The sequence below is a fragment of the Panthera leo genome, chromosome A2 (genome assembly GCF_018350215.1).
Source record: "Panthera leo isolate Ple1 chromosome A2, P.leo_Ple1_pat1.1, whole genome shotgun sequence".
Lineage (NCBI taxonomy): Eukaryota > Metazoa > Chordata > Mammalia > Carnivora > Felidae > Panthera > Panthera leo.
The window spans coordinates 98,203,062-98,218,030 of NC_056680.1; the positions used below are offsets into that span (position 1 = coordinate 98,203,062).

Sequence of the window (14,969 nt, forward strand, 5' to 3'; positions counted from 1 at the left end):
TGTACTGACAGCTCAGACCCCGAAGCCTGCTTCCAATTCTGTGTCTCCCTCTCTCTCTGCCTCTCCCCACTCATGCCCTGTCTCTCTCTCAAAAGTAAATAAATGTTAAAAAAAATTTTAAGAAAAAGGAAGGCATCCCTGGTGATTCTTATGCTTTGTGACCAAGGCTTGAGAACCTCCAGCAGAGAATGTTATAGGATACCTTCCAGGTCCATGAGGTAGGGAGAGGGGCTGGGCACCCACTGGCATGGAAGCTACAACACAGGAACGGGGCTCACCCATCCTATGTGTCACTGTTGCCTCAAAACACACATGGTGAATGAGTGAGTGAATCTAAAGTTTAGAGATTCTGCTCTGTTGACCAAAGAAATACATCTGCATGCACTATTTTTTAAAAAAAAAATTTTGCCTTGGAGAATAGATAAAAGTGAAGATTACCATTTGACATATGACCTATGACAATATGACATATTGACATACTTTGGGATATAAAGCAAAATTAACATGAAATCATAAAGTTGTTTTTACCTTTTTTTAAAAACCCAGTTCACACGTTTCTTTGAGATATTCTATATTATCCAGGTAACAAATCAACCTACCCACTAAAACTAGCCAAAACATACCCTGTCGGGAAGTCTGATAATATATGAGATCACATTAAGAAAACGTTAGTTTTAATTGAAAAACTCTACATAATTTTTAAGAATTGTTTTTATAATCCCTTATTTACCGAGCTTTTGCCAGGTAAAATAAACTGCTTCATTAGGTCAAGTTACAACTTACAGCTACTAGACATTCTTCTACAAAAGGCGTCAAAACATGGGGGCGGATGGTAACCATGATGTCTCGGAAGTCAATGGCTGTAACTTTTCCAGTCCTGGCATTGTCCCTTTGCACAAAGGCTTGCTTTGCATGCTCCAATTGTATTTCCTACAAAAAATGAAAGTGGAATAATTTATGTTTCTCAATTACTACAAAAGACTGCTCAATTTCAAATCAGGGTGAAGAAATATAGATCATATCTTGACTTAACAAGACTCACCTGTTGTGAAATAACACCTTCAAGCTATCATCTTCCTCCAAAGAGAGAACTTTGCTCAGACCAATGAACATGTCTTCAGAAAATGCATTCTACCTGAAATCTCCTACCCAGAGAAACCAAATCACTTCCATGCTCTGCTAGAGTCCAAGGACACAAAGAAAACAAAAATTGGAATGAAGTTTGGTAGGCCCAAAGATATGGCCAAACCCAACTTAGATGATACAGGAGATCCAATGAAAAACATCTAGAAGACATTAACCTCTCTCCAAAGGAGATAGAAAAATTCTTATTAGTAACCTGGTACACAAACATGTGATGTAATACCAAACTAAAAAGGGCGGTTCTCCTCTGAAATAGGGTATTCTGCTAATATATAGTTTCTCAGCCTTGACATTACTAGTACTTGGGGCAGGTTAAGCCTCTGTTATGGGGAGCTGCCCTGTGCATCCCTCTCCTCTCTCCTTCCTCTAAATGATGGTAGCCCCTTCACGCCCAAGAGCATGACAGTCAAAAATGTCTCTGGCTGGGGCGCCTGGGTGGCTCAGTTGCTTATGCGTCTGAGTCTTGATCTCAGCTCAGGTCTTGGGCCTGACACTGGGCATGAAGCTTACTAAAAAAAAAGTCTCCGGAGATGGCCACAGGTCCCAAATAAGGACCCCTGCTCCAGGATTAGGAACTGAATGGTATGTGGATCAGAGGTGGCAAAACTGCCACTATTATTGTAAGTCCTATGATCTAAAGACAGGAAGCTTGATTTAGATGTCCAGTGCTATTCACAGGAAGTAAGCGTACATACAAAATAAACAGCCTCCCATCAAAACGCATCACGTGCCATGTAGAAGAGGCATCCCTTCCACAGACAACGTTTTGTTATCTTCCTCACGACACCGCCTGTTTCCCAAACGCGCCCTTGGAGTGAGATCTTATCTCCAGGCGCCTGGGTGGCTCAGTCATTGCAGCCTCAGACTCTTGATTTTGGCTCAGGTCATGATCTCACATTTCGTGGGTTCAAGCCCTGCATCGGGCTCTGTGATCCAAGTGAAGAGCTTGCTTGGGATTTTTCTCTCTCCCTCTCTCTGCCCCTCTCCACCCACCTTTCTCTCAAAAAAGAAAAGAAAGAAAGAAAGAAAGAAAGAAAGAAAGAAAGAAAGAAAGAAAGAAAGAAAAGAAAGAAAATAAAAAGAGTAAGATCTAATCTCTATGGAATTAAAAAGCACTGCTGATGTGGTTTTCAAGGACTTCAAATTATTTAAACAAAAAGAAGTTTAATTGGCTGACAGAGAATTACTATTCTCTATTTTTTTTAAACTTTGGCTAGATAATGACTTAGAGTAGTATAAAAACAAATTGTCCTTATGACGTAGTGCAAACTAAAGCTCAGCAGAAGTGATACAAGCCTGATGGTGCTTAAAAGTCCCCTATCTCCCTTCTCTTTCCCCTGAAAGAGGAAGATGAAGGAAGCTTGATGAAGGAAGATGAAGGAAGCTTGATAAAATACTGATAATAACTGAAGCTGCACAATGGGGACATGGTGGGTCACAGTATAATATACTTTTCTACTTATGTATAGTTTGAAAATGTCTACAATAAAAAATTTTAAAAGACAATACAATAGTCAGAATCAGAGTTTTTATCCTACTCAAAAGCCTCTTCTCAGTCACAGCATCTGCCAGTTCTGATCCGAGCCTGTCCCTGCCCAAAGTCTCTTATGGGACCCTTACCTCCCTTCCACTTCCCTTACCACTTCCACTTAAATGGGAGGCATCTGTCAGCCCTCTGTCCTCAAGTCTCCTTACTCTACTCCCCTAGGTCTCAAGGATTTCTCAGAAGGCTTGACTCTCAGATCCCAGTCTCCCACCACTATCTGCGGGAACAGAATCCATAACGGTTCAGAGTATACCTCCACGTGGACATCTTGTAAAGACCATGAAATCACACATCACTAAACCCAAGACCCTGAAAGGAGCTACTCTCAGCCTGGTCTCTAGTACCCATGCTCAGCCCTTCCAGTGCTTCCACACACTCCTACCTCTGTCCACACTCCTCCCTCCTCCCGGTGTAGACTGCAGCCTCTTTCTCTAGTTCCTGAAATCCTACCACTTCCTCCAGGCTTAGCTCAAATGCCACCACTTAAGTAAATATAAGTAGGTCTCTTAACTGAAAACAATTGATCTGATCATGTGGCTCCCTGCTTGAACCTCAATTATAAGACTTGTCTTATTTCCTCTTATTTGAATCAGTTGTTTAGATTCCTGTGTTTCCCTCACCTTGCTAGGGAAAAGAGATTGTGTCCTGTTCATTCCTCTCCTGGTGGAGGCAGAATACTTTAGACATACTAGGCACTCAATAAACCACAGCCATAATCTTCAATGATAGGTAGTCTATAAAACCAATTGAATGAAGAAATCACATTCCACTGAACAAAAAGGGGTTCTCTGTACAAGTGCCTCCAATTTAAGAGGAAGAAACCAACTGTTAAACACCCTGTAGTGAAAAATGACCACAGTATGTATTCAATTGGAAGTAAATGAACAGTCTCCTTTGAATTGCCAGACCCACTGCTAAAGCTATTGTAAGGCAAGATTACTCTCAACAACGGCAGAAGGTATGTTCAGTTATTTATCATTTCCCTAGTTTATAACTCAACTAGTCTTAGGGATCCTCAGACCATGACAGCAAAAATGGCATCCCTTTCCCTGACCACCCCATTTCTCAGAATTCCTGGCCACATCATTTCCTTAGAACTTAGACTAAGACCAACCTGCTCGAAATTTCAAAGTGGGGAACAGACATCACAGTGGGGGTGGATGCTCATGTGGCAGAACAGGGAGTGATCTGTATGTAGCAAGGATGGTGTCACTACCCATTTCCGTGCCTACACTTTGGAATTACGCATTTACTAGCAGGGATCCCTCGATCACAGAACATGAACACACTCTGAACTCTAATGAACAACTTTAGAATACATTTCCAACAGCTCTGAAAGACTGAGGACATCATAAATTCCACGAAAAGCAAGAAGCTAACTGTACACAGTTCTCTAAATAGTAGGATATAGTGAAAACATTTAGCTAAGTGTTTCTTCAAACTAAAAGCAGACTACAGAAGATGTGGGTTGTCTTGTGAAGGACATCTGTTTATGTTGTGACTATTTCTTCTCCTGGGTGAAGAAATGAAGCCATGACCTTAGCCAATATTACAACCATGTTAATAGCATTTAGTGAACATATGTTATGCACCACAGCCACTCTGGAAAATAGTGTGGAGGTTCCTCAAAAAATTAAAAATAGACCTACCCTATGACTCAGCAATAGCACTGCTAGGAATTTACCCAAGGGATAGAGGAGTGCTGATGCATAGGGGCACTTGTACCCCAATGTTTATAGCAGCACTCTCAACAATAGCCAAATTATGGAAAGAGCCGAAATGTCCATCAACTGATGAATGGATAAAGAAATTGTGGTTTATATACACAATGGAGTACTACATGGCAATGAGAAAGAATGAAATCTGGCCCTTTGTAGCAACGTGGATGGAAGTGGAGAGTGTGATGCTAAGTGAAATAAGCCATACAGAGAAAGACAGATACCACATGTTTTCACTCTTATGTGGATCCTGAGAAACTTAATAGAAACCCATGGGGGAGGGGTAGGAAAAAAAAAAAAAGAGGTTAGAGCGGGAGAGAGCCAAAGCATAAGAGACTCTTAAAAACTGAGAACAAACTGAGGGTTGATGGGGGGTGGGAGGGTGACGGGTATTGAGGAGGGCACCTTTTGGGATGAGCACTGAGTGTTGTATGGAAACCAATTTGACAATAAATTTCATATATTGAAAAAAAAATATTATGCACCAGATGCTTTTCTAAAGCATTTGACAGTAATAAACTCACTGCTCACAGCAACCCTAGGAGATGGGCAGTATTTATGAACTTCATCGTGGCAGTTGAGGAAACTGAGGTCTTACCAGAAGCAGTGAAGGTGGAATGCAAACCCAGGCAGTTGTGCCCACTGACAATGCTCCCAACACCCCAACACACCACCTGGGGAGCCTGAATAATGCTGCTGTCAGGAATCTAACTACAAAATACATCTGACAGGAATCTTAATAACTACGAAAAGACAAAAATTTAGTTTGCTTTTAAATTATTCTTGATGATCTAGATTTTTCATTGCCAGCTTTCATGAGAAAACAATAACATCTCTGAGACTTTTTCATTAAGGAAAAAGTCTTCTGTGTGCGCAGAGTGCTAGGATTGTTTTCCCAACAGCAGAGACCATGGAGAAGGGGAACCAAATCTAAAGGCTTTCTTCTCCTGGCCTTATTCACCTACTCACAACCGCAAGAGACTGTGAAAGAGAAAGACAAATAAGGAGGCCTGTGGGAGCCAACAGAAAGAAACTCTGTAAATACTTAACACGAGAATGAATGACTTTTGAAATAAATATTCAGGCTTACTATTGATGGCAGAGTGACTTAAAATCAAAGCTTTTCACTGACACCTCTAAAGCTATTTAAAGAAAACCTAACACATACATGTAGATCCAAGACCCTGATGGTTCCCAGATCTGAACCCAGGGGGATAAAAGTGAGACAGAGAGTATTTGGTATGCACGGGGCAGGGCACATGTAAAATTGCGGTCATTTCCAAAATGAGCAGAGGAGTAGAGAACAATGAGAGAACCAAGAGTTACACTCAAATATTTAAAGGTTAAAGGACCATCAGGTAAAAGAAAGAAGTCAGACTGGCTCTCTATATTTCTTTAAAAAAAAAAAATGAACAGAGAAAAAAATACATAGGGATCAGATTTTAGCACAAAACACAAAAGTATTTAATCTGTCCAGCTGTTCAGCAATGAAATGGGCTACACTATAAAGTAGTACGTTTCCAGTCACTGGCAATATCTGTCCAACTACAGGCTGGGGAACATACGTCAAGGAATTCATTTTATTTATTTTAAGTGAAGGAGTTATGGAAGCAATATGTTACGATGACAAAAATCTGAAGTTCGGAGCAGGAATGAAAAGAGGTCAAATATCAATCATGACACTCCTAGGAGGATTAGGGGTGTATGTATCTTAGAGCCCCTGCAGTATCTACATACAGGGTTGTAAAAACCACACATCATGCATGACGGCCACTTACTAAGTGGTACCTTTGATTTTTGTCAAGGTGAATGGTTTAAAATCCTCTAAAGACCCTTTCAGTATAAGTTCTTTGAGTCTTTCAAAAAATCCCCTAGTAAGGAAGAGTGGTTCTGCTGAGTCATTCTGAACTGTCCATAAAAACAGAGAGATGAAGACCAGCTACAGTGGAGAATAGTGGTAATAGCTGAATGCCTAAGCACTTACTATTGGCCAGGGGCATGCCAAGAACTTAAAAAATGTACTTCATTTAAGCCTCACAATAATTCACTGAAGTGATACTATCTTCATTTCACAGAGAGGCCGCTGAAGCTCTGAGAGGTTAACTAACAAGTCCAAGGTCTCGCAGCTAGGAAGCGGCAGGCCCGGGATCTATGCTGAGATACCTTCTGATTCCAAAAATGAGATTTCTAACCACTAGCTTATATGCTGCCTTGGGTAAAATCATAATGTAAGAGCACTGTAACAGATAACTGAAAAAGAGATTTTAAGAAAATCTGTTTTGGTGAGGATTTGTATATAAAAATGGAGCAAGATAGATTTCAAAGAATTCTCACCATGGATGATGAGGCAGATAGAAAAATCAACCATAAAGGAAAACACCTAAGGAAAAAGAGATGAGGTAGTTGACCACAATGAGAAACTTGAAGCAGATGAGTTTAAGTTATACACAGAAGTTGAGCTATAGGGGCTCCTGGGTGGCTCAGTGGTTAAGCGTCTCAACTTCGGCTCAGGTCATGATCTCCCGGTTCATGGGTTCGAGCCCCACGTCGGGTTCTGTGCTGACCACTCAGCTCCTGGAACCTGCTTCGGATTCTGTGTCCCCCTCTCTCTCTGCCCCTCCCCTGTTGTACTGTCTCTCTCTCTCTCTCTCAAAAATAAAAAATAAAAAAATAAAAAAGTTGAGGTATAAACAAAAGAAAGCTAGAGATACAGACAGAAATGTAAATTTGGGAAATGTAGATAGGAGGATTTCAGGGGGAAGAAAGCCAAAAGTTAACATTTACTAAGTGTTATTAAGAGTGTGTTTTGCTCCAGGGACTACTGTGTTTCCTGTTTCATCTCTCTGAATCCTCCCATCAGCCTTGCAAGGTGGGCCCTACCATCATCTCCATTTTGTGGATGGGCAAATGAGGAAAAGAGCAGCTGAGAGTCAGAGGATGCTGAGAATGAAACTGGAGTGGCACCTGCACAATCTGGCTGTGGACCCACAATCTTAACCTGTTAACCTACACGGACTGCCTGTTCCTTTTAGGGGGAAGACTCCCAAAAACCAGAAGAAAGAAATAACAGTTGCAGAAAACAGATGAGGTCATCCCACAGTACATATGACACAAAGATGACACAGAGCAGACAGATGACAAAAAATGGAACTGATATCTAAAGAGGGGAGTACAGACAACAAACCAGAGGGCCTGTGACCTTGTGGGAAAGCCAGAGAGCCGGGAAGATAGCACAGCCCATGCGTGCCAGGCACAGGGTGCCCGCGAAGTGCTGTTGATGGGGACGGCGGGGACCAAGGAGAAAGCGCCGTCCTTCACCTGAGGCCGGAAGGTCGCCGAGCAAGGAGCAGCACAGCTATCTCGAACGCAGTTCTGCTCAAGCACATGAAAGGAGGCCCAATTTCTCTTTCTTATTTGCCAGGGAACGGTTTTCTGTTCCCGCTATTCTGGTGCGTGATGATTAACGGAATAGGCTTTTACTGCCGCAGTTTCCACCTACTTCAACACACCCATTCAGATTGCTGGAGGGAAAGAAAAAAAATCAAACTCTTCAAAATTGCTAGCTGTACAGAAATAAACATATAGAGGGGGTTACACCACTTCAGGTCTAACATTCATGCTTCTAATAGTTCCAGGCCTGTCATTTCCTTAATAATCTCCAATTTTCAGGTGGGTATATTTTGAATGCAAAAATTCTCTCCACCTCTATTCAGACATGCAAGTTTTGTGCTTCAGCCTGAGGATAATTTATCAGAACAAAAACAAAACAAAACAACAACAAAAAACAGACCAACAGACCTTCAAAACAAGCAAGCAGATCCAGATGATTTATATTACAAAGCCAAGAACACCAAAACAAGAAAAAAGACCCCTGGCTAGTTTGCATGTTTTATGTTTTGTACAGTTTTGAAATTTAAGAAAAAAAAATATCTAAAACTTTAATAAAAAGCAGGGTGTTATCAATAAGGACATGACTCAAAAGAATTCTTGTTTGGCGGGGGGGGGGGGGGGGGGGGGGGGTAGAAGAATTCCAGAGAAAATGCAGGTAATTCTTTATGAAAACAAGAAACAAAATCAATAAAGCTTTGCTTTAAAAATATGGTATCACAGTTAATCCTACTTCAAATAAATTCTGTATTACATTGAGTATCAGAACTTGTAAACTGTTGAACATACAAGTGTGCACTTCATTTTCATAATCCTACGCGAATTTGGAGGGGAAAGTCTAGTTAAAATAAAGATCCACATATTAAACAGAGTTAAAAAGAGACCTTGCAAAAGAACAGGTAGAGAGATGAGCAGTTCCCACACCGTGAATAGTTCCAAATTCTGTGCCCCCCATATCCCACCCATGCAGTCAGACTTGCAGAGTTCAGGGTGAAATCTGACCCCCAATTCACTGGGTGGGGCTTTTAATTAAAACAGTCTTTAGAAGCGGTGTTGCCTGTGGCACCACATGCGCAGCAACACCTCCGCAGAAACCAAGTTCAGACGTTTTCATCTCGATTTCCTTGCTCTTCTGATTTAATGTTAAACTTCACAGTGGGTAGCAGCTGGGGAGATGCTGTACAGAGTGCTCATTTTTACCAGGATGCTACTGTAAAAGCCTGCACACCAGGCTGCTCAACAAAACAGCAAGCTGGCGAACACCATGGGCACAACAGCACAATGAATTCTGATTTCCTTTGCCCGGAGAGGGGCAAGTGCGACGTGAATGAAATGTGCCCTGCATCTAATTCTCCGACTGACTGGCATGTTACCACATCTCTGGTCACCCATCACCAAACCGGCAATGGCTTCCAACTGAATGCAAAATAGAATCTAATCTCCTAGAAGAGCTAAGGGCAAACAACATTAGCTACTTTTACTCATTATTTCATTTTGAAATATCAAGTTGATGCTGTATTTAGGAAACAGTACCGAAGCTGTACTGCAGACCCCATCTGGTCCAACTTAAAGATCAACATAAAAAGCACTCACATGTTAAAAATGCAAATATAATCATGGTCTCTGACTACTAAAGATCCATGGTCTAGAGATTTTAACTAATACAGATGGCAAGGTGAGGGACAAAAGGGAGGTACAAATCACTTGGCTTTCTCAGTACTAAACAATGACTTTGTTATTGTCCACTAACCTGCTTAAACAACTGTGGCTTTAGTGAGCTCCACTACTAGTGATTGTTTTTTGTTCACACTCGAAGTGTTCTATCGATTCCAAAACTTGAGAATTTGATGTTGCCATGGTTGAAGGTTATGTCTCCTTTTGTTTGGTGGTGATGGGGAACAATTTGTTTTTTGTGTTCAAAGTGTTGCCTTCTACCAGGATGCCACAGCAAATAGAGCAGCAAACCGTAAGTGATGGTGACTGTAAGGCCTAGATGACAGCTAATTAGTGAATCTCTGACCCCTGGAGGGACATGGGACAACCACCAGCACCTGGGAACAGCGGACTCGCAGAGCTCTACTCTCTAGAGCTCAAGATCTGAATAACCAAAATGTCCATTTTATACAGAAAAGACTAGGCTGGATCTCTAGGCCATGCTGACTCACAGGCTAAAATAATGGCCAATTTCACTTAACAAAAAGAACAAAAGTTGTTCGGTTGCATTTTTAGCATGAATATGCTTTAGCATCCAACAGGACTGCCATGAAACTCGAGATGTGACAAGAGCCCTTACCAGTGTGTGTGTCCAGTCTAGGGCATGAGACACAGTGCTGATTCCCAGGTGCTACTCCCAGCTCTATCAACTAGCATTCACCTCCCCGCGTTCCATCATCCCCTTCTGACAATAGGGGGACCTGAATAAAGAGTTATGGTAAAGCATCCACACCTTTGTGTTCAGGGCTCTCCACTGGGTCAGGCAACTTAATTCTTAAGCTCTGTTTGAGGACAAGACATTTATAGCCCCAACCCCTCCCAAGATTGCAATCCTGTTTTCTTGGGAAACTAAAGCAACCCAAACTTCAAAACCTGGCCTCTTCATCAATTCAGAGCATTGCTGATTTCTTGAGAATTCCTTCTCCTAGAGCAAGAGGAAGAAGGCCTTTGGAAACAGAAGAAATTTCCTGGCTCCATAAAATGGGGAACAGAATTTCTTAGAAATGCCCAAGTCTGTGGGCCCATAGGTGGGCCTCCTATAGTATTATCTTAATTCCAAGGAATTAAGGAGAAGAGCTGGAAACAATCCAGCCACACACAAGTTAACAGTGATTATAAGCAATGCACTGGTCTGCAGCCCCTCATGAAGACTGCTTCCTCCGTGCTCCCCATTTCGGTAAACCATCACCATCCTTCCACTTGCCCAAGCCTAAAACTCACCTAAAAAAAGGCGTGAACTGTGAGTTTTATATTATCCTGAACTGTCTCCATGCTACTAAATCACCAAGCCTGATCAGGCCTATCCCTCAAGTTCTCTTAAATCCACTGGCTTTGTTTCACCACCATTACCGTCCAACCCAGGCCACTGTTGTTTCTCTCTTGGATTAGAAAGTGACCTACAGGTCCTCCTGTCCTCAGTGAGATCCCTCTCCATTGGATTTTCCACACAACAGCCAGGGTGATCTTTCTGAAACACAAATCTGATCATATTTACCTGTCTAAGCTTCCTATGGATACTGGGATGAAAATGTGAAGACCTGATTCTGTATGCTTTTAAATAGTAAGGATTTTATAGTCCAGACCAGTTTCTCAATGTATGGCCCTTGCACAATTCAGGATGCTTATCTGAAAGGTTATTTGTTAGGCCCTATCCAAACCTATTGAATCAGACCCTTGATGGGCAGAGAGACCAAGGCCTCTACTTTTTAAAATAATCACCTCGGGGGCACTTGGGTGGCTCAGTCGGGTAAGCATCCGACTCTTGTTTCGGCTCAGGTCATGTTCTCATGGTTGTGAGATAGAGTCCTGCACCGGGCTCTGCACTGACGGTGAGTAGCCTGCTTGGGATTCTCTCTCCCCAGCTCTGTCTGCCCCTCTCCAGCTCACTCACATGCTCTCCCTCTCTCTAAGTAAATAAATACATAAACTTAAAAATAAAATAATCACTTTGGAAAAATTTTACACAAAATTTGAAAAACATTGCTAGAGATTTAGGAAAATTAAAATCAACTTCAGTTTCACCTATCTCACCTTGAACAAGTCCAGAAAATTACTCCAAGACTCTGTGTGCTCATCTTTCATACAGAAACAATAGGAAATGCTTAACATTTAAGATGACTGTAAAGACGAATACAAGTAAAAGCACTTTCTAAGCCAGAAAATGCTATGAAAGAGTCAGTTAAGAACAACAGATTTCTAGTTAAGACATATATTACATTTGATAGCAATCCTAGACTTTTCTATTCTGAGTCTGGAGCAGCTAGACTCTCCTACGTGTACATTATTTTAAAATTATTATCATTATATGTGAAATATATGACTATAAAACATCATCAAGGGATGCCTGGGTGGCTCAGTTGGTTGGGCGACCGACTTTGGCTCAGGTCATGATCTCGCAGTTTGTGAGTTCAAGCCCTGTGTCGGGCTCTGTGCTGACAACTCAGAGCCTGGAGCCTGCTTCCGATTCTGTCTTTCCCCCTCTCTCTACTCCTCCCCTACTCACGCTCTGTGTCTCCCCGTCTCTCAATAATAAATAAATGTTAGAGAAAACAAAATTTTTTAAATCATCAAAAAGTCACTGGAAATGACAGTAACACACACCCCTACTAAGGGTCTTTTTGTAATCATATCTGAAGGGGTAGGCATCAGGAATGCTCAGTGTCCAGCAAGGCATGGCTGTACTCCCCCATTCAGAAGCACAGTCCCTTCCAAGAACAGAAACTAACTCTTCATAGCCCAGGCCCTGGAGACAATGTAATTAAATGGCAACAGCACAGTACTTTTGAATCCCTCACATGTGTATGATCTTATGGAAGAAACTTAGCTCTAGAATAGTTTCTGTGTACTCTTTCGGGGTACTCCTTTGGGAACCCAATGAAAGCCAGGAGCATTTTCCCCAGAAAATTACCTGTAAATGCAAACTTTTACCTAGAGTCCGTTTATTCTTTTGCATATAATAGGGGATAATGATAATTACCTCTCAGGGTTTTGGGATGCTATTATCAGAAACAGAATATTTAAAAGCACTTTGTAAATTATAAAGATTGTTACTACTATTACTTCTATTTTCCAGAGTGAATCTCAGTACCAACTCTACAGAAGAATTTGGCAGAAAAGTTGAAGAGGCCTTTCACTCTGTCCTCACATTTGCCTCCAATGTCCACCCAGTAAAAAACTGGAGATGGATTTGAATAGACATGTGTTCAAAGAAGATAATGAATGGCCAATAAGCACATAAAAACATGCTCAACATCATTAGTCATCAGGGAAACGCAAATCAAAATCATAAATGAGATACTGCAAAGAGACTCTAAAGTGAAAGGCCTTAGTTTCTCGTCTGGAAAATGGGGCCCTTAACTAGGTATATCTGGCTCTTGAGTTTGTGCTTTGGACGGCTACCCTAACCACACCCTGAATGTCAGTTTCGGCTTTCTAGCTGAAAATCCTTCCCGAGGGTTTTTGCTGCAAGAGAGTGGCCTTGTAGGCTGTGCACACCTGCCTGCAGTTGTTCCTTCTGAGCCCCTGGGACGGATAAGCACAGAGCAACCCCTAGACCTGTGCACTGCAAGTATCCAAGAAGTTGTTATCTCTGCACCTCTTTCTTGGCCCTTTCTGTGCACAAGGCCTCTCAACAAAGCTTGCATGTTCAGCAAACATTTGCTCAGTTGGGTGGTTTATCCCAACCAAGGAAGTAATAACCACAGCATGAGAAATACTTGCATAGGACAGAGAGTTAAAGTTAATACCACTTATGAACAGGAGTTCCATCAGGCATAGAAGAATATTTCTCCAAATCGTTTTCTGAAAAATTCAGCATATTAAAATCTATTTTTCAACTGGCAAACATAAAATTAGAACTAAGAATAGAGGGACGTGGAAACATTTATAATTTTTAAAAAATACACATACACATACCCACGTATAAAACTGTACTCACATTTACACATACACACCATCACTCACGCAGTTAAGGGTAGACGACAGACCGGGAGATGAACAGCAGCCGTAAATACAATAGTGTCAATAATGGGGTAAAAGGACCGTGGTCCCCTCGTTTCTGAAATCCCTCTTAGCCAGGAACAAGACTCTAGGATAAAGAGGCTTTGAATCCCTGCTTCTTGCCAAAACACTATCATTTACATGTAAAGTAGAAGCAAGGCAAATTTTGCTCAAAGAGTACCAAATTGATTCACCACTTCACTAATTTAAAACCAAAGCACAGAACACAGCATTCAGGCCATGCCCATGAGCAGCACCACCTCGGTGAGTGCACAGCCTGTCCACATAGTATGCAGACGAACACGTGAACACAGGAAGTCCTCACAGCCACATGGTGGCTTATAACACACTCAAACTTGCTTAGATACAGTAAAACATTTATTAAATGAAGAAAAGAGAAACCTGACCTTGCAGACAATGGCTCTGCTCACCAGTCACAAACAGGTGTATACACATAAAGCAGAGGTAACTCACGCACGTGAGACTTGAGTTGGCTGGAACCAACCCGAATTCCCGTCTAAGACCTTCTGTGGGATTGAACAGTGTTTTCTCTACATACCACTAAGCCTCCCTGAAAACACAAACACTTCTCAGCTGTCCCTATGGCCGCTCCTCTTCCTTGTCAGGTGACAGGTAGCAGCATGCACAGTGGCAGCCCTTTCACGTCTTAAGCGGCCAAGCATCTGCTTTCACAGCCCTGGCGCCAGCCAGGGAGCTGGTGCCTATTTGTGAGCCCTGCCCTAGAGCAGAAAGGCGGGTGCATGCTTGACAAAGCAAGAGCCCAAAATATATAGGAGATTAAGCTCTCTCATATCTTTAAGAAGTTCCTGCCTAGAAAAAAAGAGCCCAAAGGAAGCAAACAAAGCATTTGAAGTAGAGGTTTGAAGCTATAGCTGCCTTCAGAAAAGAGTTCAAAGGAAGCAGACAAAACATCTGAGTGGGTGGGTTGGGTGGGGAGAAGGGGTGACCCTACAGTAGACGTCAAAACTGGCTATTTCACTGACATTCACATAAAGTCTACCATGATACATCCATTAATTCCTTTAAATGTGGACCTAGAGTGGAACACAAAGGCAAGGCCCTAACAGATAATTATCCACCATTACCATTTGAACCTAGTGTATGTTCAGCAAGCACTTGTATTCGGGCTACAAAGTCAAAATCATCCCATGCAGGACTGTGGGATGTTTTTCCATTTACCGCTGTAAAAAGGAGTCAAATGTAAGTGAATGCCATACAAGTTGTAGCTAGAAACAATCAGTAATCCTTGAGTCATCTAATCTTTGACTCTAGCTTCTCCATATCTTGAAGAAGGCCTAGAAGCTGCTGGAGTGGCTTACAGCCGACTCAATTCAGCATAATTGATACCTGCTTAAAAGGGAAACATGATCATCCTTACTATTGCTAACATCCCATTAAGGCTAAAAGTTAATTAGGCTGTGTTCCATAAAGTCAATTTGAGG

At 41.8% G+C, this 14,969-nt stretch overlaps 1 protein-coding gene across 3 annotated transcripts in view; it reads right to left on the reverse strand.

The window, feature by feature from the left end:
- The window catches only part of SLC25A13 (solute carrier family 25 member 13), a 183,860-nt gene that overhangs the window by 75,123 nt on the left and 93,768 nt on the right, over positions 1-14,969 (reverse strand). For all 3 annotated transcript variants that reach the window (XM_042918249.1, XM_042918240.1, XM_042918257.1), the window contains one exon: positions 784-930. In XM_042918249.1, coding sequence (XP_042774183.1) covers positions 784-930 — 147 coding nt within the window. The remainder of the gene's footprint in view (positions 1-783; positions 931-14,969) is intronic.